At 41.2% G+C, this 27,778-nt stretch overlaps 2 protein-coding genes across 2 annotated transcripts in view; one reads left to right on the top strand and one right to left on the bottom strand.

The window, feature by feature from the left end:
- Positions 1-304: 304 nt before the first annotated feature.
- On the bottom strand, positions 305-17,855 carry RUVBL1 (RuvB like AAA ATPase 1). Its single transcript, XM_052678791.1, has 11 exons — positions 17,638-17,855; positions 16,986-17,072; positions 16,246-16,378; positions 12,348-12,499; positions 10,996-11,085; positions 10,008-10,157; positions 8,116-8,179; positions 6,317-6,515; positions 4,319-4,421; positions 1,194-1,285; positions 305-884 (listed from the first exon to the last, which is right to left on the bottom strand). Exons 1-11 carry the CDS (start codon positions 17,776-17,778, stop codon positions 725-727), a joined length of 1,371 nt encoding a protein of 456 aa, XP_052534751.1. The 5' UTR covers positions 17,779-17,855; the 3' UTR covers positions 305-724.
- A 5,395-nt stretch (positions 17,856-23,250) lies between these two features.
- Positions 23,251-27,778, top strand: part of EEFSEC (eukaryotic elongation factor, selenocysteine-tRNA specific) — a 113,325-nt gene continuing 108,797 nt past the window's right edge. Inside the window, exon 1 of the mRNA XM_052678787.1 lies at positions 23,251-23,572. Within this exon, the coding sequence (XP_052534747.1) occupies positions 23,287-23,572 (286 nt within the window). The 5' untranslated portion in view covers positions 23,251-23,286. The remainder of the gene's footprint in view (positions 23,573-27,778) is intronic.

Here is a 27,778-nt window from a genome sequence, read left to right as displayed (position 1 = left end):
TTATGGTGGTTGATCGAGAAAGTGAGGACTGAACACAGTGGAAAATGTAGCTTGTGACAACGTGAATTTGTTTAATCTGCTTTAAGAAAACCTAAAGGAAAAGTTATTTCAGGAGAAACACGTTAGAAGGGCCAAAATATCCAACAAAGTCCTTAAAAAGGCCTTGTTACTATTTCTTTCCTTTGCTACAGATCTGTTCTTGTGTCACAGACCCATTTTATTCACATTTTGCATTGTGATTCCCATTTTTCAACTGTTTCTTGAGGGAAGTCAGGACTCAGGACAAACATGGGCAAGCTACCAGTATTCTTGAAATACTTTATTATAAACCACTTCAGACAAACTTTGATTCAAAAAAAAAAAAAAAAGTCATCATCTGTAAAAGGAAACTATCTTAAAAGGGTATTCATAAAGAAAATAGACTGTTCTTAAGCATCAGCTTCAGTCAGAGCTCTTCCATAATGAAATCTAAAAACCACTGGTGGTTCCAGAGCTATTCACTTCACAGGTACTCATAAAATGGAGACTAAGATGTTACACAGGTATCATAGAGCATCTTATCACTGACAATACAATAGGAACGCTTGCTGTTTAGTTCTGGCCTGACAAAGCAGTCCAACATTTAAATATTTTTCCAGTCCCAAAAGAGACAAACCATTAACATTTCTTATTTAAGCCAGCCCTGGCTAAGGGTTAACACCACTTCAAAGCATCTAATGTAAGCTCATTTCATGTACTTCTCTTGTTGATCAGCCAAGATTTTTGCTGAAGATTTGGCATCATAGAAAAGTTCATTTATTTCTTCAATATGCTCCTTCTCAATGCTGTCTTTCCCATTAATCTTGGCAAGCAGGTTAGCTGGGGTCAGTAGCTGCACAGCATACCTGTGATCAAACAGATGATGAAAAATTACAATTCAGTGCATTCCAGTGAACTGAATAAATGTGTGGATGGGAGACCTATTGGGAAACACGTAGCTCTAGTAATATAAAAAAATCTGTAAGATCCTATAGCTTGTACCTCTCTAAAACAAGGCAATGGGAGGATCAGTAACCTCTAGTAACATAAACTCTTAGCACAATGTTACTGTGTGGGAGAGAGTTGTTTCACTTCAAGAGCAAATTATCCTACAGTGTTTTAAGCCCCAGTCATACTTAGAAAGTATGAGAGAAGAATCAATGGATTCAACTTACCTTAAAGTTGTCTTGGTACCAATTTCCCCTAAATGATTTAGAGCTTCTTCGCTAATGTTAATTCCTTCTGTCTGAGCACGAAGTTTTATGATCTGTTGGAATAAATAAGTCAGGTAACAGCTCAAACTATCAGCATGCTACACTACTTAGTTTGTTTTCTAGAAACACTGTCAGCTTAGAGATAGGCTCTGCTATAAAATGAGATGGTATGAACTTCTCCTGCTGTAATTTACCACTAAACTACAAAAGATGTGTGGAATTCTGTGTCTTTGAATGGGAAAACATCATGCTGGAAAACCTGACAATCAAAAGCAGGCTGAAGTAATGTTTTGACTACTTTATGATGATTTTGCATGGTTAGCAAAGTATATCTACTAATGAGAAGCAGAGTACGAGCACTGACACAAGGAGATTGAAAAAGTACACAGAGAGTAGCACAAGAGATGACAGCTGGAGTGTTGTGGGCAGCCACATCAGTTCCTCCAGTGCACTGTTGCTGCTACACAGCAGAGTGTTCCAACAAGCCCTACAAAAAGCTACGCTCTTCCCATAGCAGCTCACAACACACTTTTTATTCCTGACAATCCAATTGTACAATAAATCAAAAAGTTACTTTCTAAGATTCACCTATGCATGCAAGAAGAAAAAAAATCACCAAGAAGAATCTAATCTTTCAAGAACAGTCCCAGGCTTGTACCAGTTTGCAGATCTGTACAAAGTTGGAGAGCAAGATATCACAATAAGCCTGAGCATATAAAGCTGTACCAGGAGTGGCGCAAGTCTCCCGGCAGTGCGTATTACCAGCCGAGTGATAAGGGGCAGACTGGATAATGATGTTGTGTTGTAGTGCTGAGATAACTCTGGAACTGCAAGCCTCATATAATACAGGTATTTTTCACTTTGGCAGCTTTGTAAACAAGATATCAAGCACTCGTTTAAATTAAAGCCATAAAAATGCGCCAGGGGAGTCAGGGTAGGGAAGGGAGTAAAGAGGGGTTTGAAATGGCAGAAAGTTGTGCTAAGACATTAATACTGAATATCAGAAACGTCCCTGCAAATTGCCATTCCAAACTGAAGACCTGTCACATCTTACAGATCGTCCAAACGGCGCTTTTGTTCAAATACTACAGCTTTGTTCTACCCCTGCTGGAAGCAAGACACCTCAAATGCCACTTAGCTCACAAGAACTATTTCTTGAATTTTTTTATCTAGCAACCTGGTAGAACCTCACTGAAGGATCAGGGACCACAGCAGTAACCCAGAAAATACATACTAGCCAAGCTTCTGTCAAATAGGAAAAGAAGTGTTTAGCAGGTGAAATAACTGGCACCCTTTGTTCCTCTTCCATCCCACAGCAGGCACACATGGAAGAAAAAGTATCAGGCTAGAATGTGCATTTACCAGGGGATTACCCTACAATCACTGCGTGGTTGCAGTAAGGAAACTGTGAGTCTTGATATTAACAGAACCACATGATGGGATTTCTTCTGGTTATGAACTAACTTTCAATAGAAACACAATTACTGTGCTGATAAGCAAATCAGTTGTGAGATGTCGAGGCAAAGGGTCCCATGTAGAAATACAGTCAATGAAAACTACCTCCTAGAATGAAAGAAAAGCAGGACCAAAAAGAGACACTTTGGGTATCTTTTATTTTCATCATCCCTCCTAAGCTGTATTTAGTTAGAAAGTGGAATGTAACACATGCCTCCTTCTTCTCCTCTCTCAAAAGAATTCATGGAAAAGTCCTAATCTAAGGGAAGATGAGATTGTTTAACTATGTGGTTTATGGCAGAAAATGTCCAGATCTATTTTTCGCCTCAGAAAAAGCTACTGTAAACACTGCATTTCCCTCAGCCCTGGGAGAGGTTGGTAAGCATAGCATTGAACCCAGCTCTTGTAAGAAATCACCGGTTTAGGAACAAGCTCTTTAATCCTATATTGTCTGCTGATAACACAGTACCCTACGCTGCTTTTTGTGAAGCTAGTTTTAATTCTCAGTACATTTTCCTCCTGCTCTTATTGCACAAAATTCACATACAGAACAGAGAAGTTCAGACGACAGTTTTTAACACCTGCAGACTGAGCAGAAGTCACACTTGAAAACCTGTTTTGTATACAGACAAAACACAATCATATTATTAAATCTCTGGGCTGCTTCTACTGTTATCTACATTGTAATGCTTTTAAGTATCCTTTTAGGTACAAACAAAATCATCCTGAGCGTGGTTCACAACAGCCGTATGTGAAAAGCTCCTCAAAGTAAACGAAATGAAGCTTTGCCCCTACGTTTATATTCAATAAATGCCTCAGCTTCACCGTGGCACTTATCCAGCAGCAAGAGACTATTATCTGGTGAAAACGCTCTCCTCCATTGACACTATCTCTTAAATAATACAAAGAACTGACATGATAAACTGTAACGTCTTCTGCATTGTGTCACTTCACAGCATTGAGACGCTAATGAGGGGGATCTTTGACACGGTGCATCATAATGGCACCTAAGCATTAGAATCGATACACGGTACACAGCCATGGCCCCACAGGAAAGGTTTCGGGCATTCAGAAGTGCATCTCTGCAATGTTTACTGTGCTAACGTTTCCAACTTGTCTAGGACACAAAAATCCCTTCACTTACCCTTTCACTTTCAGGAAGCAGCCCAAGTAGGTTAAAGCTTTAGTACAGGGGATGGGGGCAGAAATGCAGTGAGTGAAGTTGCATTCTGTAATTCCTCATCTGTTATGTAGAGGAACAGCTGAGGTCTGGGACCACAGGTCCCCAGAATGCAACATTCATACCTGCAGGAAAAAGCACTGCCTGCTGGAACCTGTGAACTCTACAGAAGCACATGCAGGTCACTTTCAGCTCTAGACATGTTTACCAGTAGTTTGTCAGTGCATGGAAATCCAACATAAAGAAAACATATGCACAATTTTAACCAACTTACTCTAAATGGTTTCTAAAGCAGCATACATTTAGGAAGTGGTAAACTTTCTGGCACAAGCTCTGCTGATTCCAACAGCTCAATAGTAATTGTATACAGGAGTGCACAGGAATGTAGAAGTTACCCCAAGAAAGTAGAATCCCATATATTTTTTAGAAGCTCTCAGGATGCTCTGTATACCTGTTTCATTTCTTGAGGCGTGTACAGCATGGTTCGGATAATCATCACCCTGTCCAGCAGGTCCAGTGGTATTCCATGAGGAGACACTACATCCTCTGTGCCTCTAAAGGAGAAAACAAACGGAAAAGGATCAGGTATTATTCTGAATACAGTGTGTTGATTTGACTAAAATCAGTAGTAATTGACTGTATGTCCACTAATTTACAACTCTTCTGTACTCCCATAGAGACAAACTCCCCAGGCACTGACAGGAAACGTTCTAGCCTGAAGTTCACACTGGGCAGCCTGCAAGAAACAAATATTACAGGAACTTTTAAACATGCCACTCAAAAATAGTCTGAGGTGGTGCTTTTCCTTGTATTTCTTTTCACTGTATCTTACAATGTGGTCTTACCTCATGTTTCAAAGTGCATTCCAATTAGGAACAAACGATTCTTATTAAGCTGTATAGCAATATCAATAATATGCACTATTAGTCACTGAATGTTCTCTCTTGCTGAACAAGCCATTACTCTGTTCTATACATCCCTGAGACCCTCCAGCCACTGCAGTATTTGCATTACAGGCTTGCAGTCCAGCAAATTCAGAAGTAGAGATCTGTCTATGAAGGACAGTCTAGACTCTCAACCATTTTTTTTGTTTGGCAAACAACACCCAATAGCAGTGTGCAGACACATCTACTCTTGCTTTTTCAAGAAAAGTGAATTGGTCAAGAAAGAAAGATATCCACATTTCGTGATACCTATGAAGATAACAGATGTAAAAGGTAAAGTGCTGGTGGATACATCTCCTACTTCAATACCATTATTTAGACATCTCAGCTTTGGTCACGGTTCTCCACGGGAAACAAATCCAAAATCCCTGCACTCAACCCAAGCAGATGATGTTCTCTCATGATGTTGAAGAATCAACCAGCTACGTTATAAAATTAAGTCTCCTCTGACCCTTTTAAGATACCAGTAGGCATATCAGAGCATCACCAACACTTTAAGATAGCAGTGTGGAGTTAAGACCTCGCTTTTAAGGGATTTAGTTTATCAATATTAGATACAACTATTATATGGAAACCTTTCTTTCTTAAATCACAGGTTCCAGTCAATCCCTGCTAATAGGTCTGTTTGTTCTACTTTTACAAGACAGCCTTTTTATTCCTTTGCAGAAACAGTACTGCAAAGTCCCACCTCATCATTTTTGACAGGCTTACCATCTTAACAATGCAAACAGAGAAAGATTAATATCAGATGACCCAGTAAGAGCGAAAGGAATAGCTGGTTAAGGAGCTGAATTAAGTCAACTTAAAGAGTAGCAATCATTGCTAAAGACATCTTGTTTTGATGATCTTAGATCTAGACCACAAATTAAGAGTAAAACTTGAGGAAGAATTGGAAAGAGGAAAAAACTTTTACAGAAAATGCAAAGAATGCACTGTGTGGGTGCAAAATATTGAAGTGGAAATGGAGCAGAGATTAAAAACAGGAGGTAAGTTGGCAGGGCTGGAGATAAAAAAAAGTCTAGACCACTAAAGTAGGAAAGAAAGAAGAACAGTGAGAGGATGAACTGCAATATGCTTCAGCAGTAAGGACAGGAAGTTTAAGCCTTATATAACAAGGACAGCAAACAACAAATTGATTCAGAAGTAGAAAACTACAATAGAAGTTTGCATTTCTGGTTCTACAACAGCTGTGTTGAGATATCTGAAGAGAGAGGTAAATGTAAGAGAACATTCAGAGAACGCAGTTTAGAGAACAAGAGGGATGTGTCAGTAGAAATAAAAGGAGTTCTAACCTGCTTTAATGCAGCTAATGTGGCACTAAATGAGCTTCTCTTGGTGAAGCCAACAAGCAATTCCTAAGCAGTGATGCACCTCGCAACCCACACAGGGTGCTTCCACAGATGTCAGTACCAGAGACAAAAGCTTTCAAACGTTCTAACACTGCTGATACAGCTCACCATGACTTATGGGCTGATGCAAACTGGACCATTCGACTTCAGACGTACCTGATTACACAGTTTCCTCGATTGGATGCAAAGATTACAATGGGGGAAATAGAAGATTCCAGTGCTCGGTGCAGGTATGTGAAGCATTCAATATCCAGCATGTGAACCTCATCTACAAACAGTACACCCGGGACCAGCTCTGCGATGCCTTGATCAATGTATTTATTTACCACTTTATTTATTTCTCCTCGAAGTTTATCTATGAGAACCAAAATAAGTTGTTAATTACTCTGCTAGCGAGCAATAGGTTTCTATGAAGACTTAAAGCAATCAACAGATTCCCCTGGAAATGGTCATGGTTTGATCTCTTCATGCCACAGGATAAATTTTGGCAACACTGAAATTCTGTGGAAATTGAAACTAAGATTTGAAATTTCAGTCCTATATTGTGGAGACATCTGTGCATCAAAATATCTCTTAACTGAGCTTCCTGCACATAAGTCAGCCAAACTTTGTTTTAAAATGTGAAGTTTAACCAAGTTTCCAAGCATGTGTAAAAAGATTATTGAAAGAATAAAATATTTCTGCTGTATTTCAGCAACGTAGCATTCTATAAAGATTCTGTCAACATATGGATCTCAAAGGTACACAAGATGTTACAGATAAACTTAACTTCAGAATAAGCAAAATGACCTCTGGAGTGTAAGAAATACTTCAAAAGAGCACCGTTCAAGTTGGGAATTGAGGACTTTTATCTCAATTTAGTTACTTAATGAAATATCAATTATTTCAAAGAATGAAAAAGAGAACTGATTTTTCTGTAGATCTTTTTTCCTTCAGACATGTGTAAGTAGGAAGAGCAACAGTGCACTGACAGCATCAAGTCAAAGGCAGCTGCTACAGCAGTCAAAAGCAAACCAAGGCTGGAGTGCTTAGACGCCTTTTTTCTGCTCCTCAGAAATAGTGCACGGTCGCTTCACAAAAGAAAGTGACCTAAGATTTTTTTTCATTTTTGAGGTGTCAGTTTGCAACTCAGCACAGCTCTAGGAAAATATGAGGGCTGCTCTGAAAGTAATGACTGCTTTTTACTGTGTTGGCCTGTGACAACAGAGGCAGATGCTGGTGGTATGGCAGTAGAAGCTGAACCTTTCCACCAATATTCTGTTATGTGCTGTTGACAGATGGCAGCAGAGGAGCAGTCTGACAAAATGGCATCTGACATGGAAGTGTGCATGAAACAAAGGTGTGGGACTGAATTCCTCCATGTGGCAAAAATGGCACCCACTGATGTTAGCATTTATGGAGACCAAACAGTGGACGTGAGCACAGTGAGGAGGTGGGTGGTGCATTTCAGCAGTGGTGACAGTGGGTCACCTGTGCTGGTGCAGATCTTTACGAGCTTGGCACACCGGCTCTTGTTCAACTGCTGGTGAAAATGCAGAACTAATTGATTGTGACTGTGTTGAAAAAGTGTTTTGTAGCTGAGAATTTGCTCTACCAACTAGTGTTACTGTGCTCTTTGTATCTGCTGCACTTTCCAGGGAAATAAATAGGCATTACTTCTGGAACAACCTATATATAACCACATACTCTTGAGCAGAAATATTTGGAGAAGGACAGCACTAGGTCTCTGACCTCCTTCTTTCCAAAAACACAGATGCAGAATACAGTATATAGTTTAAAACTGTGTGAGCCAGTAACGTCTGCAGTGTTTCCAGCTAAATCTGAACATTTTTGAAAAAACATTATTTGTAGGCATTCATCATTTTAGCTGCTATATTAATAACCCAACTTTTAATGCTTTTCTAATTGGCAAACATAGGTTACGATGGTCTGAAAACATGATGCAGGGTTCATACCAGTAATTTCAGTTTTCTTAGGCTTCATCAGTTGTCCCATCATAGAGAGGATGTCTTGCCCACCCTAGAAGAAAATTACAGCAAGTATTAAGTCTTGCAGTGAACACGTACCATGAGAATTTTAAGAACTGGAAATTGGCTAAAGCAGTTCTTTCTTGCAGTTGAACTGACATTTTATTCAGCACTGGCTGCTATCCTGCCAAAGGTCAGGTCACTTTACCACAGTGGTGTTCCAAGCCCTACTGTTTGATTAGCTATTTCCTTTCTTTAACCTTGCTCATTTGCACAGTATACAAAAAAATGAGATATCTGCTTTTAAAAATTGTCATAGAGAAGCTCACGAGAACTCAAAACATCAGGGAACACAGAGGCTTAGGATTATTTGTGTGCACTGTAATTGTTCAACCTGTCAACACAGGAACAATTACGCAGAGTTTTAACACTTTAGAATTCCTTGATATTATCAGGTAAATGATTCTGTTGGAAAAAGGATGTTTATTCTGAAATGCAGTAGCAGGTTAAGGGCTTGTAATATCATATCATAGGGGTGCCAACCTTTAGACACAAATACTGTATTGTCAGTGCCTTTTGTTTATGAGAGAGAAGGAGTTTCCTCCTTCCTTGGTTTACATTACGATACAGATTGGGGTAGTTCTCCTACTTTCAACTTTCTTATGCAGTGACTTCAGAGCTCTACTGCAAATCACAAGGAAGTTTAATGGGAGGTTATGAAATGTTTCTGGAAGTGGGGAAATTAAGAGAACCTACAGCAAGGTCAAAAACACTCGGTGATCAGACACACGGTCTGATCTTTGGGTTGTCCTGTGTGGAGCCAAGAGTTGGACTCGATGATCCTTATGGGTCCACTACAACTCAGGATATTCTGTAATTTATCACAGTACTTGCAATTTCTATTTTACAACCACAAAGCTATAACTACAAAGCAGAAGAAATTAATCTGTACTCAACTTTCAATGAATAAAATGATGCAGATCTGGCTGCTGCTACCTCACATCTCTCCTTATGGAAACAAAGGAGTAATTTTACCCGGCAGAGGAGACACCATGATCAAGCAGAAGGTTTTCCAAGGGCAAGGTGCTTACATTTATTATTTGTAAATGTCGGATATTAGGAAAAATTTATTATCTGAATGAGTTGTCAAAAGTTGGAACACAGGCTGCTGGGGGAAGAGGTGGAGTCACTGTCCCTGGAGGAATTCAAGAAATGCATAGATGTGGCACTTAGGAATGGGATTTATTGGGCATGGTGGTAATGGGTTGAAAGTTGGACTTGATGACCTCAAGAGGTGTATGGGAACTGCTGAGTCATGGCCTGAACCACCGACTGAGCACCTGAGGAAAGGACCCAGGTCAGCCCTGGGAGCACAGGTGAAGGCAATTCAGCTGTTTGTTAGGAAGGGTGGAGCCTGGCTGCAGCTCTCTTAGATCTCATTTAAGGGCTGACTGCAACTAGAGAAGGATCTCTGGCTGCAGATCCTTCTGTTGTGGAGTTTCCTTTTTGTGCCTAGATCTTCAGAGATGGGTGAGCACTTTTCCTTTTTCTTTGAAATACCTATCCACTGTGCCAGTCCCTTTGTCGTTACACCTCCTGTATTGCTGTTCCATTGCACTGATCTTTCTGATTGTTACAAGAGGTCTTTTCTACCTTTAATGACTCTATCACCTCTTTCTCCCTCAAGAGGAGGAGGCCTCCTTGCAGAGAGCAGACTTAGAATGGCCTTTGAGATACCTCCTGTTTTTCCTGTAGCAGTGTCTTTGAGGGTACTTTAGAACAACTAAAAGCTTTCCATTACCTTCCTGGTTATTCTTGAAACCACCAGAACTATGTACAATGTTTTATTCTGTAAAGGCTTCATCTGTGTAATTAGATACCTGAGGTCGAGCATTGGCCACATCCAAGTCATGCAGAGTAACGTCCTGAATAATTTCTTTTTTCTTGTGCACGTCACCCTTTGGCAAAGGAACGTACTCTTCAGCTTCAAGGTCAAATTCTGTAGCGTAGGTATCACACCTGCCTTGCCTCTGAAGAAAGGCAAAGAAGAGAAACTTAAGTATAGGATTTGTTTTGGTGCCAAAACCTTGAGTGACAAACTTGCCAAAGGGCTTAGCTCACAACTCCAGTCCTGACAAGCTTCTGTCTGACAGTTCAGACATCCCACTCCCTGTTTAGTAACAAGCGTACTGTATCTACTGATCAAAGCTCAAAATACCCTATTGAAAAGCACCTGATATTTTGGTGCTAAGAATATTTCACTCCTCTCTCCCTTTATTTTAACCGTATGCAATTCTTGCTAAAGGACAAATCCAGACGATTAGCTAGAGATTAGGGGAACTGTTCAAGACTCCTTTGTAGGTGGGTGATTTATTATATGATAGAAAATATTATGGTCATCCATTAAACAGCAAGTATCGCTACTTTCCAAATCAGATATGAAAAGAATGCTAACTAATGCAGTATTCCCTTCTACATGTATATATCTTGTGGAGAAAATACCAGAGCGATAAAAGAAAGATTAAATACACTGCACATGTCAGCCTGAAAATGACTAAAGTTGCTTGCTGTTTTTTTCCCCATCTTTCCTTAAAGATGTCTTGATCTCAGAGAAAAGGAAACTCAACCAGGCAGCACCAGCGATAGCTTCCTTGCCACATGACCTTAATCGTGAACCAGATGACCGTGTTCTTTCAGTGCAAGAGATATTTTTCTTACCAGATAAGGATAATACAAGGCACTTTTAAAACTCTCACATAACCATTTCATGTCAATTAAGCTTAACAAATGGGAGAGCTTTCTGACAAAGGCAGGGAAGACCTGCAAGAACACATCCACCTGCATAAAAATGCAGAACGTTAACTTTACCTTGACAGCTCCACTGTTTGCTTCAATGTAAATAACATCTCCTGTTTCCACTCGTTCCTTCTGCAAGCTTTCAAATATGCTTGGGTCCAGCTGCACACAAACAAACATCACAGTTCGTGAAAACAGTTCTGCATTAATGTGGTAATCAACAAAAAGTTTAGACTAAAACTAAGCAGTCAATGTCCAGCAGGCAATGTTAAACTGCAACTTCCCCCCATGATATCCTCTAGGATTTTATAAAGCTGTGACACCTGGAGTAGAGGTAGAGTACAACTTCGTCTTTACTGTAAAATCTAAAGAAGATGCATAAAACTTATTTTCTTACACTAAAATATCTGTCTGAAGAAAGTGACATTAAGTGCCAAAAACATAATGCTACCAGTTACAAAGTGTGCCTTTGTGTAATGTGACAACATGTTTACACTGAGGATGTGGTGCTTCTAGCTTTCTAGCAAAACTTTTACAAAAACTGACTAATGCACTGCATTATGCTACTTGATCCTGAGTCTGCATCCTCTGTCAAGCTGCATGAGGGAAAGAAAGTGGAATATGTGAGATGCTATTGTTTCTCATAGTACGTATTTATTCATTTTTTCCTCTGCATTTTCTTGTTTCCAGCGTGAACAAATGCAAGTTGATACTTAACAACAGAGACAGCTTTCAGCTCTTGTATTCTAACTGACAGGGAAATTAAACAATAAGGACAGAGACAAGAAAACAAAGGGAAAGTGGGGCTGAGCTGGCAACATACCAGCTCAATTTCTAGTTCTCTATCACGTATTCACTGAAGCATATCTCCACATATAGAAGGAAGAACTGTGGCAGAAAGAACCATTTATGTGGAAGCGGACAAAATTTGCCAAAACTACTCTCAAAAATTCAGTTGAGTATCAGGAAAAACAAAAATGAATGTAAGCCTTCTTGAATGTTTGCTATTATGAACGTGAAGTTACAGCTGCAGTCATTGTGAGCAGATCAGGTTGGAGCTCAGACTCCTCACTGACCTGTTTTCTTTGTGAGCTACTAACATTGCCGCTAAACTGCAACAGAATCTTTTGCTGGTTAAATCTTTCTTTTAACTTGAACACTCACAAGTGTGTATTGTCAAGGAGAAAAGTAACAGGAGCTGTTAAGTGAGCGATGGAGTTTCTATTAGTAGGAGAAAAGACTGACATCCAAAAACTAAGAACACCAAAGAGATGAGAATACCTGCTCAGGAGTAAGATAACATTGTCTAGCAAACCAGTTTCTTTGCACTGTTACTCTACCCAGCTGGGGATCAAGAATTGGTGAAAAACAAAAGATACAGATATGACACTTTTAAGGAAATTTGGAAACCCCACCACACATACCTTCAACTGCTTGGTTCCCTTTGCAGTTTTGAGTCCTATAATTACATGGCTGATTGTTTTGCCATAGCCCCCCATGGGGTTTTCAGTCTCACATGGAGTTAATTCTGTGACTTCTCCTTCATACACCTCCTTGGTCTCTTTAATCCTCAATCCTGGAAGCAATTGTTTGGAATAGCTTAATTACACAAATCAATGGCCAAAAGCACTCGAGTCTTCTACATCAATGCCAACAGATTTTAATATATTGCAAGGGTTTGTTATGTTTAACTGGAAATCTTTAATTCCAAAACGTCAAACATAATTATAGCTCTTCAATATTAAGTGTGAATATTCAACCCATGTCATGAGAGGGAAAGCTGAGCCCAAGTTCTGATTCAGAAAGCAGCTTATTAAGCTCTAAGAAACTATTTTCTTTCTGCTGTTATTATTCATTCTTTAGGCAAATATCAGTATCCTCTTTCTTTTACCTCAAAGAGGGCAGTTGCCTGATTTGTAACTTTACACTAAACAGTTCATCAAAATTCTGAAACTAAGGATCATTGACAACAGCACAACTGTGAGTTGTACACAATTTTTATGCTTTTAGAAAAGTCCCATAAAATCAGGATAGAGGAGAAATAAAGTAACTTCAAAAACACTTTGTTTTTAAGAAAAACAACGTACGATATTCTACAAGTTATAGGTGAGAGGTGAGCTAGACAAAGTTTAACAGAATCTGTTATGAAGCAAACTTAAAACTGTTTCAAAATAGGAGACAGGGACATCCTTACTTCACTGTTTTTCAGAGAATTGAGAAAACATTACAATATTCTAAGCCAGAAATATTGCCGTGGACTAAAAGTCACTTTAAACTGATAAATAATACAGAGCTGAAGAGTTTTATGTTTAGACTGTGCCAAAGAAAAACCACTATCATCACCACCACAATTATGCAGACGTTCTAACTACATAAAATTTCAAAGAACCCACATCTGAGGAGGCTCTATAAAGTATTTTATGAGACACACATGCCATACCAAAAATAATGAATGGGCTGTAACAAGATATAAGGAAATCATCCTGCGCAGTCTGAGGCTATTAGGACTTCATAAAACTTTCCTTGTTCCTTAACTTTTCATTTTGCTTTGAAATAGATCAGACACTTCACCAGTAATCTTGAGCTGCTGATAGGGAAATAGAAAGGACTGACAAATAAGAGTCTGTCTCCCTCTACTGGACCCAAATTAAGGATGGGAGTTGAAATGTGAGAAATAGTGGGATTTTCAGATAACGTGGTAATTTCTTGGTAAGATGTGTGTGTTTCCTCTTATTGAGAACAACCTGGAAGTTCTACACAAAGCTAATTTCAGAAAACTTTTCAAATGTTTTTTAAGTATGCCAAAACATTACACAAAAAGTAATGAAACTCTGAATTATGAAATTGGCCTAGACAAGGCTGCATCACATAGACTACATCTGCAAGGAACATTCAGTAATATGGGATTCTGCACAGCACCTGTGGTAAGATCTGGACACTTGCAGGCTTGCTTTTCCCTTATTTTTAACGTTTCAGTGTAAGTTCTTTCTGCCCCCACAAACTGCAAGCCATTCATGTTTGGGATGTATTTTGCATGGTCTTAAATCACATCTTCATGTTCTCTTTTGTCAGAAAAGAATCAGACCTAAGAGCAAATTCTGTTCCACAATACAAACCAAGGCTGAATCAGCTGAGTTTAACAAGATCTGAAAAAAAGTAATTAGTGTTTTGAATTTCCTGTTGATTATCTTCTGTTTTAAAATCAATCTGCATGTATCAGCTTAACTCTCAAAAGACCTCCTTAACTGAAACAGAGACATTTCCTAATTACAAATCAGAAGTGTGAATCCAGGAAAGAAACTGCAGAATGCTTCACGTTTTGGCTCAAAGGTGGACTCAAATAGCACATGTGTGATTTACTGGCAGCTGCAACCCATAAACAGCTTACTGGTTCCCTGTATCTAAGGGGCTATTCCAGTCGTGATTTCTTACTAGCTACTGTCACCATCCTGGTAGGCTGCTAATAAGCTCCACAGAGTTCTGATCCCTCTTAGCTGAAGTGTTTGTTTTTAGCCTGTATAATTCCATCTTCTCATTTTCCACTTTTTTTTTTTTGTTTCTTTACATATTCTGAACAATGTTTGGCCATTAGACTAAATCAAGCATGTTATTGTATGACTTCCAACAGTAAAAATCTGAGAACTCTGATTTGCCTGTTTTCTTATGCAATGATGGGATCAAACCAATCAGCCCCTCTTGCTTCCAGGAAAAAAAGAAAAAACTGATGTTAACACCCCCAATTGTTTTTACAATTTGAGCTGTCTAAAGCTCCTTACTGTAAAATGTACAATAAGGGAAGCACATGATGTATACAGAACCTGCAAGGAAGGCTTCATACCAATCAAGCAAAAAAAAAAAATATATATATATATAGGTGCCAATTGTGAGATGATTTTTTTTCTTGCACTCAGCTACAGCTGCACTGTGCAAATAAAATCAAATGTTTTTTGAGAACATGTACTCTTCTAAATTATTTATTTGCCAGGCAGGTGATTGAAAATCTAACCAAGAATTAAACACGATTGGAAAACATTCCATGATTTAAAAAAACAAAACAAAACAAAAAAAAAAAAACAAACAAAAAAAAAAAACAAAAAAAAACCCCCAGCAGATCCTTTAAAACATTTCTTTTTTTTTTTTTTTACACTGAGAAAAATATTCAATAAAGGTTGTGTTATGAAAATGTGACACAGAGTTCAACAGAAAGGAATAAAAAAAGTTCCATCTTTCATGAACACCAATATTTGTTTAGTAGTGTCTCTCTGCTGACACTCAGGGAATGCAGAGAACTAACAATGCAGCTGGCTGTTAACCCAAGAGTTAAAATACAGCTATCTCCAGAAATGACAACATGGATGGCAGAAGTTTCATCTGTTGGTTCAAGTTTCCAAATCTTTGACAGGGAACTTCATCACATCAAGGAAATATAGCAGACTGCTCAGTCTCTGGCTTCCCTCCCCCAGGCCCTGCCAGGTTCACGGTAACTAGACCAGAGACTACTGAAAGTTGCTTTCTTATAAAAATGAATGGAATACTTCTACTTGGTTGCAGAACTGAGAGACCTCTTCACCACCCCCAAATACTCAAGTGAAGTCAGAGAGGAAACACAGCACAGCAATCAGGAAAATTAACTGTTAATAAGCTCAGTTTTTCAGTTAGGTCATCTTTAGGCAATCCTTACACAAACAAGGACCGCTTTAACTGCATTTATCAGCTGTCAGCAGAAAAGAGATTTTAGCTATTTAGTAAGGTTGTGTTGCAAATTTACCCAATTTACATTGACTTTGTAAAAAGCACTCTAGAATTGGGGAAGATATTGAAGATATTTATTATGCTGGCATGGAACTTCCTCTGTGCTCACTGGAATACTAAGCCAGACTAACACTGCCACTTGGGAGTCCCTGAAGAAGGCTGCTTGCTCAGTAGGGTGAAATCACTGAAGTAAAAAGGGAAAGCATTGTGCTGTCTATGAGTATTTCTGCTAACATAAGAAACTAAAACTAGGTTTTCTTTCAGATTTCTGGAGAGTCAGAGGCGACATCAGGAGATGGAACGTGAAGGATATGAAGAGATTCTGGGGGAGGAGAGCAAGTAAAAAATAGCCATGGGACACAAGCATTTATACCCACAAGCATTTATCTCCAGAAAACCTTACCGACTCTGTCAAGTGTGGGAGAGATTCCCCAAATTAAGATCAGAGTTGAAGAAAAGTTCATACCATTATCTGGAAGCCACCATGACTTTTTTTCCTTTTCAGATTACTAGAAAAAAAACAATGTAAGTATTGTGTAAATACTTAATTTTCTATTTTCTGAAACTCACCAATTGCTCGTCTGAAGTTTTCCATCAGAACTTCTGTTTTCTTTATTTCAGTAGAATAGACCTCACTTCCAACCATAGGACAAAAGGGAACTTTACTGCCAAGTTCCTGAGCAATAGCTAAAGCCAAAGCAGTCTTAAAAAGTGAAAAAAGAAATGAAGCGTTTCATTTTTATGAGGATTCTTTCAGCACAAATTTAACTTTCCTCATCATATCACTTTCACTCTATCAACCACCGCTTGAGTATTATAACTGCTCTGTCTGACATCTCACATACAACAAACCTCTCCCACCACAACAAATTAGACATGCATAAGGTGACTTCTGCCAAAGACTTACGAACACTGTAAAGGAACAATAGTGGACATCTGAATTCAGCAACTTATATGTACAAAACAGCAAGGGGAAAACAACCGAAAAGAGTAACTATTTAGGCTATTCAGATAAAATTAACTTTTAAAACTCTTCTTCAGAAACCATACGACCTCTGTGTTTGGCAACCTGCATGAGGTGCTTTCACACTAACGATGACTGCACAAACCAGAGGATGCTGCCAGCATTAATGACATGGCAAAAATGAAACTGTGTGGGGAAAAAAAAAAAAACATAACAGCAGATGAAGACAAAATGTAACCGCTATTCTAAAATGGTTGACAGCACGTTAAATTACAATGGATTTCAGAAGACTTTATTTCTTACAAATAAAGGAAATTTCTTACAAATAAAGGAAATATCAGGATACCTTGCCAGTTCCAGGAGGTCCTGCCAACAGGACAGCTCTGCCAGCCATCTTCTTGCTTTTGATTAATTCTACTATAACCCCACAAGCCTGCAGGATAAGGGTTTGCACCATGAACAAGAGAAGTGTTAGAATATATTTAATTCCAGCAATACTAGCTGTGTTTAAAGCTACTGATCTTCTGAGACACTAAAAATAAAGCGGATTTCAATTTTATGCACAGAAAAAAGTGAGGTAAGAAAGAAATCACTTCCTACAATCGTTTAAAAAATAAATCAGACGACAGAACTCAAACCAAAACCAAAATCCTTTCCCCTCGCTGAGCTGCACGCGGGTATCAAGGCTTAAAAACAGAGCAAGGAGTTTCTGCCTTTCAGAAGCACAGAGGACTCCAGCACCGGGCCGGAGCCCCAACACCACGCGGCAGATCGCTGATGTCGGGGCGTTCCACAGCCTGCGGCACCTCTGTTCGGAGGCAGCTCCGCAGCTAACGCGGTCAGTCACAGCGGCGGGGACTGCCTCACCGCCTCAGGCGGCATCAGCTGAGGTAAAGCATCGCGCTCGCTGCTGAGAATTACAGGGGGGTAACGGCGAACTCACGGCCCTGAGGCTCCCCGTCAGCCCGCGGCAGCGCCAGGCCGGGCCCCTCGCTCACCTCCCGCGCGTTCTCCTGTCCCACCAGCCCGGCCCCCGCCGGCTTGGCGGTGCCGCTCTCGTCCAGCCCCAGCCCTTTAACATGGCTGTGGGCGGCGATGCGCTGGGTCTTCGAAGTGCTTTTCACCTCCTCGATCTTCATGGCGGGCCGCCCCTCTCCCGCACGTCCACCCTCCACACGCGGCCCGCGCGTTACCAAGGCTCCCGGCGCGCGGCCTCCTCTCCCCGCCCCCTCTCGCTATTGGCCCGCATGACGGCGCTCCGGTTGATGATTGGACGCGGTGGATGCCTGTCACCGCCGAGTGTGTGCATGTTTTTAGGGGCCGTCTTCACGCTTCCGTGTGCGCCGCTCTCAGAGGGTCCGGCTGCGCGCGGGCGGTGTGAGGATATGGGCCGGGTCCGAGCCAGGACATCACCTTCGGGTTGGCCTCGCTGTCGTCTTGCCGTTAGCGGTGTAGCAGTTAATTAAGTTTCACGTGCCCACGGCAGCATCTGAAGCTTTAACTTCACCTTTTATACCCTACATCTACAGCAGCTTCCTCCCGAGCTGCTGAACTGAGGGAAAAAGCATGTCACAGAATCACAGAATGGCTTGGGTTGGAAGGGACCTAAAGGGTCACGAATCTGCAACCCCCTCGCCATAGGCAGGGCCACCACATTTAATACTAGACCAGGCTGCCCAGGGCCCCATCCAACCTGGCCTTGAACAGGGCATCAACAACCCTCTGAGAAGCCTGTTCCAGCACCTCACCACTCTCACAGTAAAGAACTTCCCCCTGGCATCCAACCTAAATCTTTTCTCCCTCAACTTAAAATCATTTCCCCTTGTCCTGCAGTTATCTACCTTTTCAAAGGCATCATCTAGACAGGCAGCTCCACGCCCTCAGAGCTCCCTCATGTAACAGCTCTCCCACCGTCATCGCTGGCAGCCAGCTGTGGGCTCCTCCACAGTGCTGCTGCACCTCTGAACACGGTACATCAGTGCTTGGGGTGAAAATGCTGTGAAATTTCAGAGGGTTTCAGAGCTGACTGCTCCAGTGACTTGTTGGTAGATTTTGGAGTTGCTCATAGAATAGTGAAGGTTGGGAAAGACCTCTAAGGTCATCTAATCCAACCACTGACACCACCATGGCTACTGACCACATCCCTCCATGCCACATCTGCACAGTTCTGGAACACTTCCAGGGACAGCGGCTCTACCAATCCCTGGGCAGCCTGTGCCAGTGCATCACCACTCTTCCTAAGAAGAAGGAACCTGCTAATTTTAGTATTTTCCTGCTAATACATTATGTTTGATGATAAAAGCTGTGTCCTAACGCTCAGCGTTAAGGGGCTAACATGGTGTGGTGCTGCTGGAGCTGCTGCCACAACTCTGCTGCAGGCTGCCAGGGAGAGCTGCAAAGCAGTTGTGCAGTGATCCAAAACATCAGAAGGGCTTTTGGGAAGGAAGGGTGGGCATTGTGGCTCAGGTCACAGAAGTCTGGTGAAGACTGTTATGTGCCATTCATTCCCTTTTCATCTCAGAGCTTCCGTTAGTTTTGATTTAAATGTCATTCAGCAAAGAATGCTGTTTTTTTTTCTGCTAAGTTGTTCTGTCAGTTTATATTTACATAATCTAGGTTAAAACTAATCACAATATAATTGCAGACATATGTAGTTCAACACCTTTGTAAGGATATCCTCTCATTTCAACTCTTGTAGCTAAGAATTTTTGAATCTAATAAATACAAGCTATCCTTTAAATAATTTAAAAAGTATGTATACTGTTGGACCCTACACATCCTTCCAGGGTCATATTAGTCACAGAATACAAATGCCTAATATGTACTGAGCTGCAGACATTTTTTTCTGTAAAAGAGCAAATATACAACTTTGATTTCTCTAGTGCATTGTGCTGCCACAAGTGCTGTGGGTATGTCTGGTCAGAGTTCAAGTTTCTGCCAGTTCTGGAAGAATAATTAACAAGGCTTGGAGGAGCTCTGAGGGCAGTGATATAGTTATATATATTTCTCTTTGGTGAAAGTCAGTGTAGAGGAATATAGATGGCAGGAATAGAAAATTATGGTCATTATAATTTAGTGGTCATTATAATTTAGAGGAGATTTAAAGGTCAGATATGCTGCATTAGAAACACTGATTTATTTAGAGATTTTCTGATAAAAGTGAGTAGCACTTACTTATCTGAAAGGAAACAAAACTGGAAGCTTTTCTGACTAATTGTTTCTCTAAAGCAATATGGTGTCTTAAAGATAGAACTGGAGCCTAAAACTTCAATCTGGTAGGGATCATCTTTGCTCATCATCTGCTGCCATGATGAAGATACAATTTTAGTACTGATACACAGAAATCATTATGAAAATGGGTTGGCTTTGTATTTGCAGTAGAAGTGGGTATTTCTTTCTCTCTGTCTATATATACGTGTTAAAAAGTAAACAATTGTTTACATGACAGATGCAGAGCTATCTTCTCCCTCTTACTTGCTCAAATTAGCATCACTGTTCATAAACTCTGAATGGTTTGGCACATCTCATTGTGTTGACTGTTTTACTCATTCCACATGTTCTTTGTACTGAAACTGCAGTTGCAGAAAGGAAAGTACGTTTGGGTGAAGGAAAATAAACAACAATCCTTTAGACCACCCAGGATCAGTTGTTTATTTGTCAGAAAGAGTAAAGTAGAACTACTGGAAAGTTTAGGACTGAACTTAAATAGCTTAAATGATCTGCGATAATTGATGTCTGATGTGTTATGATGCATCAGTATGAGGAAATACTGAGTCTCAACGTGAGTTTTGTGATTTTGAATAGTTGGCACATCTGTTACAGGGGAAGGGTAACATTTTGCTACAGATCTTGAGTCAGCTTTCTCCTTTGCCCATGCCACCGGGTGGAACATAAGCTGGCTGATAGACCATTCTGCCCATCTCATGTTATGAGTGCTTTGAGTATAATTTAATATTTCACTAGCCAGTTAACCAGAAAAAATAATACCTGTCACTGAAGGTCTGAACTGTTATTCCCCAGGTTTAATCAACTGATTTTACCAGCGTTTCTTTTCCCCCCTGTTTGAGGTCTCCTGTTTGGCACAGACGTCATGTGATACCCGAAGTGGGAGCTGGGGACTGGAGAGCTGTTTTCCTAGTCTAAATGTTTGAGGTTACAGGACGTGGCCTAGTTTCACATAAGCTTTCAAATTTCAGTGGGACATGCCGAATCCTGAAACTGTCAAATAGTGTATTATTTTTGGAGGGAGAAAGAGTACGTGTATGTAAGTGTGTGAATGACCTTTACATTTTTACCCTATCCCAAAAGTCTGACTTCCTGCCCTTTCTCCCATGAGTCCATAAACTTTAGCAATTAAAGTGAACACTTTTTAAGGAAGAAATTCAGTGCAGAAGGGAAGAACTGGAAAGGGGAATGGAGTTTTGAGGAGAAAACAAGAATAAGAGAGAAATGCTGACTGCTTCTGATGATATTGAAAAACACGAAGAAGTTGAGATTGTTTAATTTTGCCATTATCTCCTTTCTGTCTTAGTAAGGTAAATATCTGTGTGTGTTTTGTTTGCTTTCCTGCAAATGAAACTGAAAGGTTTTTCCTATCTTTCCTCATCGAAGCAAAAGGAGTGATGACTCCTAACAAATGACATCTCTTAATTCCCAAATCCTTAATTAATTATGCAGACTTTATAAACAACTAGAATGGACCACTGAATAAAATTGTTCATAGCTCTGTTATACCTCCTCCTTGCTATTGGTGTATTTTACAGGTACCATGCGCACCACGATCTTGCAAAAACCTGTGTCTTCAGGTGATATATAGCCAAATCTGAACTACAGACTATAAATTCCTGGAGACAGAGGCATGTTCTGAGTGATAACAAAACTGTGGACACTGGAGCAAACTTATCTTTTTTCACCACTAAGTGCACGTTCTTTACACGTTATTTCCCTTCTATACAAGGACAAATGCCTTCTCTGTCTAGTGAGTTGCAAGTCTTTTCTGTGTCTAGAGGAAGGAAAAGAATAAGCCACAGTTCCCACCTGATATCTCCCTTACTTGCAGGTCAGATTTTTTTCTTTTAATCTTTCCTTATTACATCTTAGCAAAACAGATTTTTTCCCACAAATTTTGTCCAGTATCCCTTTGGTTACTGACAAAGCAAAACCAAAAGCAAAAGCTCTTTGTTTTATTGGTAAGTTGGAAGTCCAAGCAAACTGGTCATGCCTGAGCTCTTGCTATAGCCTGTTAGATTGTATGGGCCATTGAAATGGGCATTTCCTTTACCTCACTCCCAGTTTTTACAGGAATTGTAGAAACTTTTAAGATTTCTGAGCTTTGTCAAAGCTTGTTGAAAAATAGCTGGTATTTTAGATGTGCTGGGAGGACTGCTGGATAATGCTATTCTGGATAAAGCATCTTCTGGTTGGGAAATGGACCTCTTTGCACCTTTTTCTTCTCAACTTATCTAATAGTTAATGTTGAAAAAGAATTAAATTGTATGTAATATTATGTAGGGATATCTGTGTGGATTATGACTGTGTAGGGCCTTTTCTTGTGGGAATAGAGTATACTTTCCATTAACTTTGCAAGTATGTATTGATATAACAGCTTGAGACTTTTAGGGCAGTGAAATGTACATAAGCTAAGAAGCCTTATGATTAACAGGAAACTATTCAAAGTCTGGGAACTTGGTCTGAAAAGTGACATTATGCTTGATTCAGTTCCCATGACAGAGCTCCCATCAAGTTGAACTATGCTGCTAACGAAACCGATTAACCTGGTTAGCTCAGTATATTGGCAGCCCTCCTTGTGAGGTTTGTGGGTTCATGTCTTTCCTTCAGGGAGATAGTTGTTTTTCAAATAGCACTGTGCACTAGGAAAGTCTGCTTTTTTTTTTTTCTCCCCCCTCATCCCCCCAACCCCATTGTTGAGTCATTGACTAGAATGTCAGAATGACAGAACCATAGAATCATATAATCGAGGCTGGAAAAGATCCCCAAGATCCCCAAGTCCAATGCCAACCCACCCCCACCATGCCCATAGCCATGTTTCTCAGTACCACATATTCATGGTTCTCGATCACCCCCAGGGATGACTCCACCACTTCCCTGGGCTGCCCGTTCTGGCTCAATTTTACTGCTTTTAGTACTCGGATGCTTGTCAAACCCATCAGTGGGTTGTATAATTGGTGGTGGTGGTTTGCAGGACAGCTCTTTGGTGCAGTTACTCATCTTGATCATTCTTAATCCCATCAAAGTATGCTTTTCAGGGGGCACCCTACACAATATACTTACAGGAAGAGGAATTACACAAATCTAGAAATCAGTGAGCAAGTTAAGGTCAAGCAGGTCAAGATCCGGGTAATTCTCTTCCTTTTAAAAAAAGAAGGGAGAGAATTACCCAGATCTTGACCTGCTTTTTGCGTTTGACTTCACGATGTCTGGGCAACTGTGAAGCCAGATTTTAGCCCGAGCGGCACCTGTGCGTGGCTGTCCTTGGCCGCAGGGGCTGGGGCCGGCGGAGGCTAAAGGCTGAGGAAGGCTGAAGCTGCAGCTGAAGGCTCGGGCCGGGGCAACGCGGAACGGTGGCGGCGGGATGCGCGTTGCCGCAGGGGCGCTGTGCGGACGGACCGCCCGGGTGCAGCGCCGCCATGGCCGCCGACTCCGCGCCGCCCCGCGTCCTCAACGTGAACGTGGGAGTGCTGGGCCACATCGACAGCGGCAAGACGGCTCTGGCGCGGGCGCTGAGCACCACCAGCTCCACCGCCGCCTTCGACCGGGCGCCGCAGAGCCGGGCGCGGGGCATCACGCTGGACCTGGGCTTCTCCTGCCTGCGCACCGCGTTGCCGCCTCAGCTGGGCCCGGGGCCCGGCGAGCTGCAGTTCACGTTGGTCGACTGCCCGGGGCACGCCTCCCTCATCCGCACCATCATCGGCGGTAAGGGGCTCCCCGCTGGTGCCGCTGAGGGTGGGACTCGGGTCCCCACCGCCCCCGTTGCCCCTTAGATTAACCCTACGCTCGCGGATAAGCGCGACTTCCTTCGGCTCCGCTCTGCTCACTTCTCTGGAATGAAAATTTTCCTGCCTGTGAGACCCCGCCTGCAGTTTGTAAGGGCAGCTGCTGCTTTTCCCCGTGCCGCAGTGCGCTGCGCCCTGTGCTTGGAGCTGTGCTGCACCTGCTGGACGTGCACACGGCGAGCTCTTCTGCTCTGAGCCCTAACACAGGAGCGTTGGAAGCGTTAAGTGGAATTTGCTCCATTTCAGACTTTGTATATGATGTGAGAAGTTGATTCTGGCTTGCTTTAGAGCTCGTGTAAGGCAAGTTCACATTGTTAGATGAAAAATAGGACCTTTTCTGTTTCTTACCCAAAGCTGGGAGGTGGCTGTGCATGGCTAAGGGCACAGCGGGGACCGTGGCTGCAGGCAATGTGAGGTAGGCACAGGTCGGTCAGCTGAAGTACAGAAACTTCTGAAAAGTCATTTCCCATGCATCTTCAGTGCTGGTGTCTCCTTAGTGTCAGTTATGAGCCTCACAGGTAACTAGCAGTAGGACAAGTAGTAATGAGTGAGTGGCATCTAGATGCCCCGTGGGAGGTTCAGGTGGGCTGACAGCTGGACTTAGTGATCTTAGTGGTCTTTTCCAATCTTAGTGATTCAGTCATCCTGTGCCCAAAGGTACAGCAAGAACTGCAGCCACAGGTTGGTCAGTTAAAGTATAAGAAGTTCTGAAAATTTATTTCCCATGCATTTTCTTGCTCGTGTCCCCTTTGTACCAGGGAGGAGGTTGTTCTGCAATGCAGCGTGTGTTTATTGGCAGCTGGACTGAGGTTCTGACTTATTCTCTCCTCTTGCTGTATGAACCGACCCTGTCAGAGCAGACGTGTGAGTGGTGTTAGCAGTGATAACATGGTATTGTTTGCATTTCTTTTGGATAGAACAATAAACATTTCACTCATTTCTTGATTTCTGCAGCAACGTCAGTAATGTGTGCTCTGTGGCTGCAAGGAGTGGCTCAGTGCTGAATTCCAGAGATCTGCGGTCGTCTTTTGTGCTTTACAATCAGTTACCGATCTTAAGTGCTTGTAAGCACCTGATTATCTGCTGATGAACAAAGTGTATTTTGGCAAATGGTAGCTTTTCTTGGATGGACTGACAGAGTGACTGGTAGATGGGCATTCCTTTCTTCAGGAAACAAGTGCTCTGAGGGCTAAACTTTCCTTATGAAGAGGTCTCTGAAACCTTGGGGAAAAACAGCTTTTGTTATTGCTTGTTTGGGGTGTTGTTTAATACATAGATTATTTTTTTTAATTGCTTCCTATTAATTGTTTTTATGAAGATGTTAGAGCATTTACTCACTGCTACCCACACTGGTAGAGTAAGTTATTCAATTTATGTCACTGTAATGCTGTGCTGGGAAAGGATGTGGGCTAGACTAGTTGAATGGTGGTTTTCTTCTCAGCAAAAGTGCAGGTAGCAATTCAGACACAAAGCGTGTCAAACTTGTCGGAACTATAGTTCCAATTATAGCAGGTTACATATTCTAGTGAAAACTCTTGATTGTTTGATTAGTGTGACTTAATGCAATTCTATATGTTGAGAAACAGAATGGCAGAGAAAATACAGTATTGTGTGAATACTTGGAGCTAGAAATTTCAGCTGCCTGCTTGGTAGCATACACATAAATCTTGACATTGGATGCTCCTTTATTTTTTACTACCAGGTTTAAAAAGTGAGACCTTGTTGTTAAAACCTGATCTGTGCTGGTGGGAACACTTGCAATTTTAGTATGTTTTGGTGAAATTCAAACTGAAGTATAGCATGTCCTGTGCAACAGGATACATCCTTCAGTGTTTAAGCATCACTTCAGTATTGCCACCTTGTCTGAAACAGAAAGCCAGGCTGCCCAGATCACGGTACTTTAAAATTTAGTCTGAACAGTTGTGATTAGGAAATAGATGGAAACAGTTTGCTGTTCCATTTTCATTACTACCATGGAGGCTGTGGTGTTGTTTTTTTTTTTTTCTTTAATCTACTTTTTCCTTTTATCATAAATTTTCTACATTGAAAGCTTTTAAATAAAATATAAGAGCGAAGTGCTTTATCTTCCTGTCTTTATTCTGCACTTTGGATTTTCCACAGCTCTTGAAAATAGTGCTCTTCGCTGTGTCCTGAGATAGCTGTAGATGTGAGTTAGCCTGCAGAAAAATGGGAGATGTGAAGGCTGTGAGGAGCTGGAAGGGTGATGGGAGGTCCCTCTAGCAGCCTTTTCTTCTGTGTTACCCCTCATGCATGTGGCTTTTAATGTTGAAGCTACAAGCGTGAAAATATGCGACCGCATGCTTGTGTTTGAAGCCTTCTCTCTGAAGGCTTTGTAAACTAGTTGGCTCCCCATTGATGGCTCCATCCTGCGGGATTGCTGAGCAGCTCTGGGTTTATTCATTTTGTCCAATCTACCACCAGACAAGCTCAGGAGGTTCCTTCTTGGGAAAAGGAGAAAGCAGTGGTGTCATCTCTGCCCTTCTCTTTTTTTTTTTTTTGTTTGCCTGCTCTCCCAGGTTGTGTCCTAGCAGCTCCATCCTCTATAACTGCCATCTCTTCTGTGCACCCAAGATACTCCTAAGGGTTGATTCCTCTGCTGTACAAAGCTGATAAATCCACTCACAGACTCGCTGAAACTATTTACTCTTCTTTAACGTATTTTTGTCTCTAGCTAATTCTTGAAGGGCATTTTTATGGCTAAATCTAGTATTGCATTTTAGTCATGCTGCTCTAGGTAGCACTTGACCTTGCGAATACTTCTCGCAGTCATTCACAGGATGCTTGCATAGAGACAGTACCTTAGGATTCAGGGTGCAGAATATTTGAACAGTAACCAGATGGAATGGAAAATGGAAGTCATATTTCATTCTCTGCGGCTGCATTTTTCTTACAAAGCCTGCCCTTGGAAAAAACAAAACAAAACAACGTATCAGATATTAAATCAAAAGTAGGGTTTTTGGGGGGTTTTCTTTTTTTTTTTTTCTTTCTCTTTTTTCTTTCTCTTTGTTTGTTTGTTAACCTGCATGCTGGGAATTGGAAGTGCTGCAGACAGTTCTGCCCAAAGTGCTCTCTTGTTATCTGGAAGATGATAGTCAAAGGCTGGAATGGAATAAGTGCTACTTGACTCACCACATTGTAGTTTTCACTTGTATTTGAGCCATACTGATTTATTCCTCAACTTTTGTGGGTTTGATGCTGCAGGAAGGTGTACTGTGGATAGCTGCATGGTTTGGACTGTGCCACGTACTTCATTTATTTCTAAATAAATGTTCTTCTGAAGAGCAGGAACACAATCTTTTTTCTGGTAGTTTATTATAATTTCGAGGTTGCAGCAGAGGATTATCTTACACGTAATAAGCTGTGCAACAAGCAAAATGTTTGTATTTATAGCTGTTGGAAGTCAGTTTGCTTAACAGAAAACAAATCTGAATAACTGAATTTTAATGGTCAATTCGTTGGCTTGTCACAAGTGACACGAAGCATCTGCGTTAGCATTAGTCTTGTGCTTGCCTTCTGCCCTGAAGGAATGACTGCAAAATGCAACGCTGCTTTTTCTATCGGGGCTGTTTTTCCTCTATTGCTATAGAGATCTAAGTGATGTTCTCACAGAATTTCACACTGAAATTAGGTTGTTTCTGTTGCAATGCTGTGGGTTTTGTTTGTGATTTTTAAAGCCTCTGTTCTTGTGTTGAATCTCAGCTCTCCAGCATTCCCCGAAGCTGATGTTGCCTTCATCATAGTAAAAGATTTGCTTTAACATTTGTTTGCATCCAGACCCATGCGTCCAGAAGGGTCTCAAATGAGTTCAGCAGTAGGGGATGCCTGCAGAGAGGTTACACAAGTTAATCTTCCAGGAGAAATTCAATCCCCATATTTCATTTTAAGACCACTTTGCGTAGCAAAGTAGTTTAACCAGTAGCAGATTTTTTACTTGCTGATGGTTAATTTCATGCCCTACAAAGGGTCAGCACACTAATACAGAAGAACATGATTACTTCACCCCAGCTTCCCCCGCACACATGCAGCGAGGGGATCCTGCACTGTTTGTTTTGGGGGAGCTGTTGTCGGGTGCCCTTTCTGTTTAGTTTTGAGATGGGTTCTCAAA

This window comes from Tympanuchus pallidicinctus, unplaced genomic scaffold, assembly GCF_026119805.1.
Source record: "Tympanuchus pallidicinctus isolate F22 unplaced genomic scaffold, pur_lepc_1.0 scaffold17, whole genome shotgun sequence".
Lineage (NCBI taxonomy): Eukaryota > Metazoa > Chordata > Aves > Galliformes > Phasianidae > Tympanuchus > Tympanuchus pallidicinctus.
Note: the sequence above shows the minus strand (reverse complement) of the source record. Positions and strands in the feature narration are given on the sequence as shown.